General features: G+C 34.1%; 1 protein-coding gene across 5 annotated transcripts in view; it reads left to right on the top strand.

The window, feature by feature from the left end:
* The window catches only part of USP45 (ubiquitin specific peptidase 45), a 76,254-nt gene that overhangs the window by 45,013 nt on the left and 16,437 nt on the right, over positions 1-14,804 (top strand). For 4 of the 5 annotated variants that reach the window (XM_049897912.1, XM_049897906.1, XM_049897932.1 and 1 more), the window contains exons 10-13: positions 8,270-8,351; positions 10,123-10,214; positions 11,654-11,710; positions 12,042-12,188. In XM_049897912.1, the coding sequence (XP_049753869.1) occupies positions 8,270-8,351; positions 10,123-10,214; positions 11,654-11,710; positions 12,042-12,188 (378 nt within the window). The remainder of the gene's footprint in view (positions 1-8,269; positions 8,352-10,122; positions 10,215-11,653; positions 11,711-12,041; positions 12,189-14,804) is intronic. The other variant, XM_049897922.1, reaches the window with a different exon arrangement.

Here is a 14,804-nt window from a genome sequence, read left to right as displayed (position 1 = left end):
AGATACTAAAGATGTCAAATACACAGTACACATCCTCCATTTTCCCCTTTCTTCACTCATGGCTGACATTGCTAATCGTTTGTAAAAGTCCTGCTGAGTCTGGATTCAGCCTCAGAATTATTCTCAACATAGCACTGTCGGCATAATAGGTGAAAATCTGTTTTCCATTTAAGGTAAATACTCTTCTTAAATTCTCTATTGTTGTTGTTAGGTGCCATTGAGTCAGTTCCAACTCATAGTGACCCTGTGTACAACAGAACGAAACACTGCCCAGTCCTGCACCATCACAATTGTTATGCTTAAGCCTATTGTTGCAGCCACCGTATCAATCCATCTCATTGAGGATCTTCCTCTTTTTCGCTGACCCTCTACTTTACCAAGCCTGATGTTTTTCTACAGGGACTGATCCCTTTTGACAACATGTACAAAGTATGTGAGATGTAGTCTCACCATCCTTGCTTCTAAGGAGCATCCAAGACAGATTTGTTCGTTCCTTTGGCAGTCCATGGTATATTCAATATTCTTCTCCAACACCACAAGTCTGAGGCATCAGTTCTTCTTTGGTCTTCTTTATCGTCCAGCTTTCATGGCGATTGAACACACCATGACTTGGATCAGGCACACCTTAGTTTTCAAGGTGATGTCTTTGCTTTTCAACACTTTAAAAAGGTCTTTTGTAGCAGATTCGCCTAATGCAATGCATTGTTTGATTTCTTGACTGCTGCTTCCATGGGTGTTGATTGTGGATCCAAATAAAATGAAATTCTTGACAACTTCAATCTTTTCCCCATTTATCATGGTGTTGCTTATTGATCCAGTTGTGAAGATATTGTATATTAAAATATAGTAAAGCAGCCAAATGTAAAGGGAGTGCTTATATGCTTGGGGAAGGTTTTTTCCATTTAATCCTATTTTGTTTGAATTGCAGCACTGCAGTGTCTGTTTCCTCCTATAGTGGCCAGTTCCCAATGAAGAAATGGTTAAGGTTCTGATATTTTCTTATAAATTATTTAAAAAATAATGAGTTAATCACTCCCTCCTGCTACCAAAGAGTGTGTATTACAATCTCATTCTTTAACTGGCTGTTTATTGACTTTCATATTAAATTAATTAAGTTTCACTTTTGGAGGAGTCACTCCATTCCTGTGACCTCTCTAACTGTATATATTTTGATTATGGGCCTTACCACCTTCTATGTAGATTTATGTCTTTATCTGTCACCTCTCTTAGACTGTGATCTCCTTGAGGAATGGTTCTATGTAATATCTCTGTATCCCATGTGCCATTACATGGTAGATGCTCTGAATGTTTGTTGAAAGAGTTGTCTATGCTTAACCTATATGGACAAGTTCTTTCGAGAATTTGAATTGGGGAGAAAACAATGTAAATAGTCTTTTAAATACGTTATACTAGCTAGTTTCTTGGATATTTGCAATTATTTTTAATATGTTGTAGTTTGAATAAACTAATAGATTAACAGGGTAATACTGCCTTAGAAGCGAGGATAGTGAGACTACATCTCACGTAGTTTGGACGTGTTATCAGGGGAACAAGTCCCTAGAGAAGGACATCATGCTTGATTAAGTAGAAGGTCAGTGAAAAAGAGGAAGACCCTCAACAAGATGGATTGACACAGTGGCTGCAACAATGGGCTCAATCATAACAACGATCATGAGGGCGGCACAGAACTGCGCAATGTTTCGTTCTGTTGTACATAGGGTCACTATGAGTTGGAACTAACTCAACTGGACCTAACAACAACTGCATTATATTTTACTGGTATTTTGTTTAAAGAAATCAATTAAGAGATTTATAATTAGTTAAATTTTAGAGACATTAGTGTAATCCCCCTGAGTTAATATTTGATCACCTTTTCTTAGAGAAACTGAAACTGAGAGTGAAGATTCAAATTCAAGTCTTTCTGACTCCTGAACTAGTGGTCTTTCTAACTCTATACCATAAAAAAACCTGTTGCCATCAAGTCGATTTGAACTCATAGCAACCCTACAGGATAGAGAAGAACTGCCACATAGGGTTTCCGAGGAGCGGCTGGTGGATTCGAGCTGCTGACCTTTTGGTTAGCAGCTGAGCTCTTAAGCACTGCACCACCAGGGGTCCAACTCTATACCGTACTGCTTATTAAAGTTTAATTTTAATGCTTGGTCAGCAGTAATGAGTATAAATGTTACTTTTTTTTTTAATTTAATTTAACCATAATTATTTTACTATTTGAAAAAGTATTAACTCTAATTCAGTAACTATGATATATATACACACACACACATATATACACATATATATTTTTTCTTTTATCTTATTGTTGAGAATATACACAGCAAAACTTACACGAATTCAGCAATTTCTACATGTACAATTTAGTGACATTGATTACATTCTTTGAGTTGTATAACCGTTCTTACCCTCCTTTTCTGAGTTGTTCCTCATTAACATAAATTCACTGCCACCTTAAGTTAACTATGCTATGTTATTGTGGAGGATGGATACAAGGTGGCAAGGTGGCGAAAGAATGTATTGTCTTTGTTTCATGAATAGTAAATGCAGTATGATGCTCTTGTGTCTACAGATAGTTACAGTATGATTTTTTTCTTTTGGCTAGGATGATTTTTTTTCCTTATGATTTACATGAGTTTGTTTGCTATATGGTGGTCAGGTGTTATAACTGGAACTAAAGATTACCTCTCTGTTACCACCAATGACTGCCCTGACAGGGAACACAGCAGAGAGTCCCTGATGGAGCAGGAAAAAAGTGGGGTGCAGAACTCAAATTCTAGTAAAAAGACCAGACTTCATGGTCTGACTGAGACTGGAGGGACCCTGGAAGACATGGCCCCAGACTTTCTGTTAGCCTAGCACTGAAACTATTCCTGAAGCCAGCTCTTCAGATAAAGATTAGACTGGACTATAAGACATAAAATTATACTTGTGAAGAGAGTGCTTCTTAGCTCAAGTAGATACGTGAAACTAAATGGGCAACTCCTCTCCAGAGGCAAGATGAGAAGGCAAAAAGGGACAGGAACTGGTTGAATGGACACGGGAGATCTGGGGTGGAAAGGAGGACTGTGCTGTCACATTATAGGAAGAGCAACTAGGGTCACATAACAATGTGTATAAATTTTTGTATGAGAAACAACCTTGAACTGCAAACTTTAACTTAAAGCACTATTAAAAAAAAAATTATCTCTTTGCCTAGAAGAACTAAATGGTGTCCGGCTACCACCACAGACAGATCTGACAGGGGTCACAATAGAGGGTTCCAGACAGAGGAAAATGTAGGAATAAAATTTAAAATTCACAGAAAAAGGACCAGACTTACTAGTCTGACAGAGACTGGAGGAACCCCTAAGACTATAGTCATGGACACCTTGCTAACTCAGAACTGAAGCCACTCCTGAAGCCCACCTCTCAGCCAAAGATTACATAGGCCTATAAAACAAACAGTAACATACGTGAGGAATGTGCTTCTTAGTTCAATAAGTGTGCAAGACCAAATGGGTATCACCTGCCCAAAAAGCAAAGTTGATAAGACAGGAAGGGACAGGAAACCTAGATAAATGGACACAGGGAACCTGGATTGTAAAGGGAAAGGGGAGGAGTGCTGACACATTGCAGGGATTACAACCGATGTCACAAAACAATTTGTGTATAAATTTTTGTATGAGAAACTAATTTGCACTGTAAACTTTCACCCAAAACACAATAAAATAAAAATAAAAACCCTCTGCATTGTTTTCCTCTGTTGATATTACAAATAAAACAATAAAATCTATTCCTATCTTTTTTTTTTTTTTTTACTTTTTATCATTTGATGGCAATCTTTGTTGCAATTAAATTACTCTTTTTGTCATAATGGTGCATTTGGATGCATGGTACCTTAAAAACTCAGGCAGTGCAGCAGGAAACATTGGCTTTGATGGCTTTTATCTTCCTTCCTCTATTTGAGGTCTTTAGATGGTGTGACAAAATTAAAATGTCAAATCTATGGACCTATTCACTCTTGTAAGTAAGGACAGTCATGGCAGTCCGTTACAGTGAATACCCATTGAGCTGCATTGTCTGGCCTGGGAATGCCACAGCTGTTAGTCGTGCTGCTGTTATAGTGTGTCACTGCCATGTGTTTTTTGATTAAAGAAAGGCTACAGTGTAATGTCTGCCACCAGAATCTTTTAGTAATGATTAAAAATTACTGCCTGCCTTTTATTTTGTTTTATTAAAGCCCTTATGAATATAAACTTGAATACATTTTTTGCTGAATACGGTGCTAAAAGGGATCATTTGTACAGAAAATTAAAAATTTTTTATGTGCAGAATAAGCAAAATCAAATTTATTATAAGAAGTTATTCTATAAGAAATCTTTTCAACTTACCAAACGTGTGCTTCTTCAATTTTTCCCTTCTGATTTCCTTTTAATTTCTCACTATCTTATGTTTTATTATCTTCTCAAAGATACATCATTTTAATACATTTAATACATTGTTATATCGAGGATAATATTAAAGGCACAGTGTCTCAGCTAACTTAAGATACACATTATTTGCACTCTTGTTTTTGAAAGAAGATTAAAATGGAGAATTGAAATAGTTGAATCTTGGTACTGCTAATTGGTTAATGTGCTGCAGTTGTTAGCAACTCCTGACCAATGTCTTTTTGTTGTCTGTTTTAACCAAAATGGGTCACAGCATAACTCTTAACAATGAAGGGTTGTGTATGGAAATAAACCCATTTATTTTATCCAACTTGATGAATTACCTGTTGATTAACTCTTTAACAGTTTAGAGTCAAAGATAGAATTTTTGGTTTAGGATACAATAAAACAAACAAAGTCCAATAGTTTAAAAGTTAAGAATTGAAACATTTCCATTGTTTTCCACTCCTTTTTTAGAGTGTGATATCACAGCTTACATTTCAGAATATACTAACACATACGCACGCACACACACACCACACCCACTGCCATCGAGACAATTCTGACTCATAGCGACCCTTTAGGACAGAGCAGAACTGCCCCATAGAGTTTCCAAGGAGCGCCTGGCAGATTTGAACTACAGACCCTTTGGTTAGCAACCGTTGCACTTAACCACTATGCCACCACGGTTTCCAAGAATATACTAAAGGCTCATTAAATCATATTGAAAGTAATGTCTACATTAGTAAAAAGTTCAAATTGTAGAATAAATTTAGAGACTTCAAAGTTGAGTTATAGGTCTTTTTAGTTACTAGAGAGGCTATTTATACTTATATTAAATATTTACAGGTGAACTCTGATAATTGTTGGAATTTTTCATTTAACTCCATTAAATATTTCTCCTATATGGAGTTTCCCCAATTCTCATTTGCTTATTTTAGTTCAATCAATTCTTTTTGCAAAGTGTAAAAGTCAACTTTAGGAAATATCACTTATATAATTTGAAATTTATTGAATCTGAATTGGAGGTTAATTCAATATTTAATATTTTCTGGGAAAAATTTTATTGTTTTGATTTCCTTAGTCTGTGAGTATATTTCAAGACAGTATGTTACAGTATGAATTGCTTTATGTTTACTCTTAAACCCTGCTTTGTAAATATTTGTGTTTTGAATCTTGCATTAACTCTCAAAATACACTTGAAGAGTATAGTGAAGAGTTTTAGGAAATACAATGGGCTGATCGTAGGCCATTTAATAAAGAAACTTGGTTTCACAATTATTGGGGAGTTGATAACTTATTATCAAACTTATCATATATACAGAAGAACTACAACTTAAAGCGTAATAAAAAGAAAAGTCATTTACCGCTAACACTGTTCCCCATCTCTAGGGTAAAAAATAGAATATTATTAGTACCGGAGAAGCAACCTGTTCCCTTCTAAACATTTCTCTTCCATCATCATAGGTAACCACTATTTTGACTTTTACAGAAATAATTCCATTTTTTAAAAATAGTCTTGAGAGCTATCTATGGATGCTTAAGCAATACACTGTTCAGTTTTGCAAAGCTGGGTAACAAGCACAAACTTATGGCCGTCATTGGATGAAGGCTGGCATAAAAAAATAAGCTGACAAAGTCTCTGGAACATAATCTGGCTTTGGCTACCCACAGAGTTTACAAGAGCTCTTTGGGCAAGTCAGCGAGTAAGATCATTAATGTGCTTTGGGCCAGGCTTGTCACAGTGCAGCTGGCAGAGCTGTAGGGGAAACCAGGTAGTAGTTCTCTGGCTCAAAAAGCTCAGAGGTAGTGGGCTGTTGTAAATTTTTTCTCATTTAGCTCTTACATATTTCTTAAGTTTATTCCTAGGTATTTTATCTTTTTAGTTGCTATTATAAACAGTATTTTCCTTCATTCTACCTTCTAACTGGTTTTTATTTGTATGTATAAAGGTAGTGACTTTATTATTTTAATATACTCCTCAATGAATTCTCTTATTATTTTTAATAGTTTTTTTTTATTTCAGTTGGTTCCTTTGACTTTCCCAGGTGAACAATCATATATATCATCTGCAAGTAATTTTACCTCCTTTACAGTTTGTATACCTCTAAGATTTATTTTGCTATCCAAATGCATTGACTAGAGTTCTAATACGATGGTAAATAATAGTAGTGACCTAATAAATAGTGTTAATGATCTTAAATGATTTTTTTCTTTTTAGAACTATTAATATGCTAATTTCCTAATCTTGCACAATTTCTACATTCCTGGAATAAAAGCCATGATGTGTTATTTTAATGTGCTGCTGTATTCTGTTTGCTCATATTTTATTTAGAATTTTTTTGTGATGTGTGTTGTTGTACTCTTTGCCAGCTTGGAGTGCCAATATTATTCTTCATAAAAGTAATTTGGAAGTTTCCCTTTTTCTGTGCCTTGAAACATAGGTGGCAGCTTTTCTCTGTGAAATTGTTAGGGCTTGGAGCTTTAAGGAGTAGTATTTAACAATGTTCTTTTTTTTTCCACCATGAAAATTGGAAGGTTTTCTTTCTCTTCTAGGGTTAGTTTTGAGAGTTGTACTTTCCTAGAAAATTACCTATTTTTTCCCCAAAGTTTTCAAATTTAATTACATAAGAGGTGAGCCAAATGGTCGCTTATGATTATTTAAAATTTCTTTAATTTCATGGATGGTTTTCCTTATTTTTTAGGTGTGATGTGATACTTTCCTCCCTGTTTTGATTAAGATTAGTTAGTAGATTTATTTACCGTGCTTCCCCTGAGAAATTCCCTTATATCTACTTTTATCTTCATCAGTTTTTTTCTCCTAGTTTTCTTCAGTTTTGATGTTCTTTTTCTGAATTTTTAAGTTGACTTTTAATCCATTTGTTTTTATTCTTTTCAATTGATTTAAATCTTTAAGGTCATGAATTTTCTTCTTAACACTGGGAAGTATCTCAGATTCTGATATGTAGTGTTTTTATTATTCACTGGAAAGTTTGCAATTTGGTTAATAGTTCTTTTTTTACCTTATAATTTTTTAATAGATTTCCTAATATTGTACCATTTCTGCATTCCTAGAATAAAAGCTATGATGTGTTAATGTGCTGCTGTATTCTGTTTGCTCATATTTTATGTAGAATTTTTTCATAAGTGATATTGGTGTGTGTTATAATTTTTAACAACAGAATTATGTTTCATTTTCACATAAGAAAGTCTATTTCAAAAAGTGGTTTCACGTATTAAAGCCCGTGATTAAGACTTTACTCGAAATAATATCTTTTGAATGATAATTAACAAAGTCTTCCTTAATTTCACTGTTACAATATGAATTAAAACCAAAAACCCATTGCCGTCGAGTCGATTCCGACTCATAGTGACCCTATAGGACAGAGTAGAACTGCCCCATAGGGTTTCCAAGAAGCACCTGGTGGATTTGAACTGCCAACCTTTTGGTTAGCAGTCATGACTCTTAACCACTACGCCACCAGGGTTTCCCAGTATGAATTAGAGAAGACCATTCACTGATTAGGGGTCCAATTAGTATAAAAGATGATTATTTATTAACTTAAATCTTTATTCTTGGAGTATGTAGTTATGTTATAGTCTGAAAGTTTTGTGTGAGGAAAGGACTTTTTTTTTTTTTAATTCAGTCATTTTATTTTATAGACAAGGAACTGAGATCCACAGTGTACCTTGCTGTTCGAAAGTGTTTTTTTTTTTAATTATGAAAATGAAATCTGAATTAACAGACTGTTACTAGACCAGATTCTGTTTAAATGAACACAGAGTATTACATTGAATACATTCTAGTGTAGATTATTTTATGAAATTCTTACCTTGTTTTACAGAGAATACAAGCCAGCATCCTAAAAGCATTTAACAATCCAACTACCAAAACTGCTGATGATGAAACGAGAAAAAAAGTCAGAGGTATGTTGACTCGCTGGTAAAGAAGAAACTATGAAACATTCTTTCTTGAGAGAAAAGAAAGCTGAGCGTTTATGTGGACTAATTAAATTAGTGGCCTTGAAAGGAGGGGGTTCACTTAACTCCAGGGGCTGCAGGGTACTCTACTGGGACATAGACAATGTTAGAATGAATCCACATGAGTTTTTATAAATAAAATTAATGTCAAATTTACAGATCAACACTGATGCCTTTCCTAAAGGAGATTTGAAAGGCCCAGAGCCCAAATATGTTGAAAGTAGCAGTCTCACTTAGAAGTTCACTTTCATGGTACTGTATCATTTTGGAGCTAACATGAGCTTGGTTAAGTGGATTTATGATCTAGTCTTAACTAGAAAATACTTATATGCTTCAGATATTCCTGTAAAGAAATCGTTTATTGAGAGCACTAAAAAGTCAAGCACCGTGTGTACAGTCAGCCTACTCCTAGTGTTAGCTCTTCATCAGCCAAATTGAGATAAAAACAATGATTAACCAAAGTTGATCATTTATAATTATCAAGATTGAAGTGTGGCTTTACCCATGTTATTAATGACTTACCATACCCTAACTATATATTCTGTCTTGATGTATTAACTGATGGTAGTATGCAGTCATCATTTTTAGGAGACATGAAAAAATATTTTATTTATTATGGTCTCATTTTTTGGGTAGTTTTATAATGTACTTACTACATGTGTATAATTTATAAACAAATATACATTGTGATTGTGCGTTCCAAAACTTTGTGATAGTTAAGAGCCCAAGATTTTTAAAAATGTGCATTCTCAAGTATGCACTTGGTTCTTTTGTGTTGAAATAGTGCCATCTAGTGCATGTTTAAAATAACATTCCAGTTTTTCTTTACTCTCTTTCCAGGTTTATAATCTACTTTCAAATTCCTTGTACATTTTTTCTTAATGAAATGTCTTAATTTACTATACTATTTCTAAATGAATATTAAATAATATATTAATAACTGAGTTATAATTGCCCATGTTAATTCCTTACACTGTTATATTTCCTTGTCTTTTGTTACTCTGTTGTTTCCATAGCCATGATCCTGGCATCTGTAGCCCTAAAAGCATAATCCACTTTCCCATTCCTCCGTCTACCTCTAGGTTAGATGCAGAGCAGGGCTTTTAACTGGTTCATTCCAGTTCAACAATTCTGCCGAGAATTTGCATTTCCACCCAGGTATGCTGAGTCAAAATCTACATTTTGACAAGCTCTCCCTAGGTGACTCTTATGTATTCACAAGAGTCACTGGGGGATCTTGTTAAAAGGTAGGTGTATACATAAGAATCACCTGAAATCTTGTTAAAGTATAAATGTATACATATGAATCACCTGGGATTTTGTTAAAATGTGAATTTTGATTCAGTATAACTGGGGTGGAAAGGCAAATTCTCAGCAGGGAGTCAAACCAAACAAACCAGTTTGAAGCCCTGATGCAAAGGCTTAAAAGGTTTAATGAGAGCAGTTGAGATTTGCTATGAATAATGATTGTTGCTGTATTTTACCTTATAATTTTAAGAACAGTTCCTTATTTTTTGGAGACTACTATAGTTGACAGTCATATTTTCTCTACAAAAGTGTAAAGGAAAAAGAAACAATATATAATAGGATATATTATTATACGTGGTATGGGACATCTGCCTTAATCATATTACTGTTGAATAAACAGAAGATAGCATGTTATATTGTTAAATTGATGATTGACATTTTTTTGCGTTAAAAAGTATTATTTTTACAGCATATGGAAAAGAAGGTGTGAAAATGAACTTTATAGATCGGATATTTATTGGTGAATTAACTAGCACGGTCATGTGTGAAGAATGTGCAAATGTAGGTACTTTGGAATTCACTTCAACATAGAATGGATTATACACATTGATTTTATTATGTTTTCTTTCACATATAATCATCAGCAGTCATTTATCTGTAGTTCTTGAGAGTCTTTTTAAAATATCATACCTTTCACCCATAGAAAGTAAATATGATTTATAATTTTTTTTTAAGTAAATGTGTTTATATGTGTTATTTTGTTTTTACTCTCTGCAAACGTGTAAGGTACACAGGGCTTCCAACCAGTTTGTTCCAGCTCAACCCCCTGCTGAGAATTTGAATTTTCACCCCAGATATACTGAATCAGGGTCTACATTTTAACACGATCCCCTGGTGATTTTTATGTATACATAAGAATTTGTTAAAATGTAGATTTCGATTCACTTTATCTGGGGTGAAAATGCAAATTCTCAGCAGGTCGAAACCCTGGTGGTGCATTTAGCCTATCTTAATATGATCAAATGTGTTAGCTACCTGTTTGGGTTAAATCGAGAGATAAATTTCTGTGAAGAGAGGAACTATGTTACATTGCAGTACGCTAGGATGTAATACCAATAGAAATAACATAATGTAGTAACATAACTTTGGATGATTCTATCTCATTCGATTTAAAGTTTTTGTTTATATGACTTGTTGAAGTTTTTTTTGTTGCTTTTGACTCATTTTTTAAATTAGTGGTAATTTTTATTTTGAATGCCATCTGTATTTAACAACAACTTAAAGCACATTTAAATTGTTACAGGTTTTCAGTTTGCTTGGTAATGAGTATTTCTGAAAGGCTTGGAATGTGATAGGTTTAGACTTTTATTGGATCTTAATGATAAAGGAAAGTCTTTAGAACCATTAGTCTGTCTCAGATTAGGGACTACTTTTGTATTCTCTCTAGTCTTATAAAAGTAAGGTTATAAATACCTTCTGCCAGCCCGTTGCATTGAAGCACAAAATGGGTCAACATAACATTTAAATTTGTACAATATTCAAGATAGAAGTTGATTTCTCCCTCACAAGCTGGAGACTATCTTTTAAAACATAATTATCTTAAAGGAATCTACGAAAGTCAAGCCCTCTGCTTATTTTCGTAGCTTTTTCTTAGCATTTCATGTATTTTTTATGACATTGCACTAATTTCACCAAAATTATGTTTAGTATCTTTAATCAGTTTTACTAAGTGTAATTTATTTTGGAGTTACTTCAAATATTACAGATTAATCATATTGATGATATTGTAAAGTTAAACTGGGTTGCGTTCATTGAGGTTTTGAAATATCTTGTTTTTCTTAACAATATGTGCTGGTATGCCCATATTGAATCACTGTTAATTCTAGGAGAATTTTTTAACTTAAAAGTGTAAGTTGCCTGAAAAGTTTGATTTCTTTGAGAATTTACAAAACTATATCGTCTGTATTAGAATTCTAACTGTCAGTCTATTTTCTTTTAAGGTCTCCATGATGAAAGATCCTTTCATTGATATTTCACTTCCTATAATAGAAGAAAGGGTAAGAAGAAAAAACTAATAATAAGGCTTTTGTGAAGAACATTCATTCATTCATTTATTTAGACATTTGTTGAGTATTAGGAGATACCTGAGAGCCATTATTTTTTCATATATAATAATTGTACAGTGTGTTTGATGTTAGGGTTTGTCTATGTATGTCTACAGTAAAATATAATTCTTAAGAAAGTTATACTCTATATTTTATATTTTAAGAGTTAATGTTAAGGAAATTGTTTTTATATTTTAAGTGAATTAGAAATTTTAAAAAGTAGGTGATATCCAGAGTTTATTTGCTAAAGAAGTTTTGTGTTATGTACGTGACATCTACATAGGTTTCAAAACCTGTACTCTTGGGAAGAATGAGTAAATATAGAAGTTCACAGGAAACCGATCATGGTCAGTACAGTGGCACTGTTACTATAGAAAATACTCATCATCAACCCAAAGCCACCAAGAAGCACCCTTCACCTAAAGATAAGGTAATTTTTAAATTAACTTTTTGTTAAGGAAAATTTCAAACATAGACAAAAGTAGAGAAAATTCTTTAGTAAACTGTCATGTCCTCGTTACTTAGCTTCATAATTACCAACTCACAGCTATCTGTATTCCACGTTTTCCCTCTCCCTCATCCTAGATTATTTTGAAACAAATCCCAAATATATACTTCAGTGTGTATCTCTAAAAGATACTCTTTTAAAAAACATAACCACAGTACTATTAGCACAGCTAAAAACATTAATAACTTCTTGATAGCATCAAGCATCAAATCATTATTTAAATTTCTGCAGTTGTCTCATAAAGATTTGTTTTTCAATTTTGCTTTTTAAAGCTTGTTTGAATTTAGGATCTAAAAATGGTCTGTAGATTGCAGTTGATTGCTGTGTTTGTTTAATCTCTTTTGATCTACAGATTTCCCACATTCCCATGTTCAGTAGTAATTTATGTTGTTATCGCATGCCCAGGGGCTATTATGATCCTCTAACCCCTGTATTTCCTCTCTAAGGCAGTTTGATCTAGAGGCCTAATTAGGTCCAGGTCTAATTATTTGTTTAAGTAGTGCTGTATACTTCTCCCACCGAAGTAATATTTGATATCTTTCCTTGATGTCACCAGTCATTGATGACCATTGTCTAATCTGTTATTTCACTAGGAACATACTTGGCTGTTGAATTACCCCATATAAATCTAAATAAATCCAACTGAATTTGTACCTCATTAAAAAAATACATTTCTATATGATATGATCTGTACTAACATGACAAATTGACATACAACTTTTAGAAGACTCATCAAGTGGCAAGACCACAGAAAGGGCAAACTGTTTCCTTTAAATAAAAACAATTTTATCTTTGCTTCATTAGCTAATAGGGCACTTAAATATGATTTCACCATATGCTTTATTCTATTGACATAAAATAAAAATACTGATATGATAGTAAATTTTTTAATTTTTCACCTCTTTGCTAAATCATACTACAGTTATCTCATTAAAACCTTACAAAGTTTAATATGAAGAAAGGGGGGAAAAAAAAAACCCCAAGTAGAAAGAAACCCAAATAGTAACGTAAATACTTATGAAAGGAGTTAAATGCCAGTACAAGGCAGAAGGTCTGATCTTACTCAGAGCGTTGAAAAAAGTAAAAAAAATAGTGAAAGGAAACAGTGAATGGAAATTTTTTACTGGAAAATGACACGGGGCAAGAAAGCATTACCAAAATTGTCAGAGAGATAAGATCAAACCAAACCCATTGCCATGGAGTTGATTCCAACTCATAGCAACCCTGTAGGACAGAGTAGAATTTGCCCCATACAGTTTCCACGGAGCAGCTGGTGGATTTGAACTGCCTACCTTTTGGCTAGCAGCTGAGTTCTTAACCACTACGCCACCAGGGCAGCCTACTCATTTCTCTACCCCTACCGCCACACCATACTCTACATTGCAATCACAGCAAGATTTCTAAAACACAAAACTGGTCATCTTGTTACCCATTGCCTTCAGAATCAGTGGCTTGCATGGCTCTTCATACGTCTGATCCATTTTTGTCTGTTTTCCTCTCCTTCCACATTTGTACTCTGCTTTCTAGGTAGACTTCCAAAATTTCTCATTCTTTCTCTTAACTGTGGGCTTTTGAACTTGCTTTTCCCTCCTTCATGAACAGTCCAATTCTCCAGCACCCTCTGCTCAATTTCTACTGGTTCCCTTGAGCCACTCAACTCTGGATTATTTATTTTCCTCTGGGCTTTTATAGCACCTGTATTTCTCCTATCATAATAATTGTACTCTACATTTGAGTTCTTACTGTGTGCTGATCACTGTTCTAAGTTCTTTACATTAATTACATGGAGTCAAGAGATAGATTAAGTAACATGGCTAAGATCATATAGATAGTAGGTGGAAGGAAGAAACAGGCATTCAAGAAAGGTCCGTGTTCTTAACCATTGTGTGACTGCTTCCCATGGTGCTTATCTTCTATCATACTTGCTTCTATTGTGATAGATTATAAGCTCTGAGACTAGGAACTCAGTTTACGTCTTCCTTACTACTGTATCTCAGGTACCTCATCCAGTGCTTTACGTGTATGGTGCTTAGGAAGACCGATATGGTCATTCCTATGATTGCTACCAATAATAATAGCTAAAGCTGTGTTGCTTACTATGGGCCAGATGCTCTTCTGGGCTTTTGTGTGTCTTATCTCATTTAATTCCCAAGATACCCCATGTGGCTGGTGCTCCTGTTTTATAGATGAAGAAACTGGGATAATGAGACGAGAAGTAATTTCCTCAGTGATACCTAGCTAAGAAGCTTCAGAGTCTGAATTTAAACCCTGGCAGTGTAGTTCCAGAATCATGGTCTTAACCTCTGCCCTTCTATCACCTCTCTGATTGTAAAGCATGTTCATATAGTTTCAAATATCTTTTCAGAATAAACTTAATAATCTTGTCTTGATTTACACTATTAGAAACTTAGAGAATATTTTCAGTAAATAAATCTGTGATAAACCCACCAAGCACAAAATGAGAATGAAAATGGGTATTTTTATGTTTCATTGGGAGTAAGAGGGTAAAGGGGATAGATTAAATAGTCCAGCTCAAAA

This window comes from Elephas maximus, chromosome 1 (genome assembly GCF_024166365.1).
Source record: "Elephas maximus indicus isolate mEleMax1 chromosome 1, mEleMax1 primary haplotype, whole genome shotgun sequence".
NCBI classification, from domain to species: domain Eukaryota; kingdom Metazoa; phylum Chordata; class Mammalia; order Proboscidea; family Elephantidae; genus Elephas; species Elephas maximus.
This window is presented reverse-complemented; position numbering and strand designations above follow the sequence as displayed.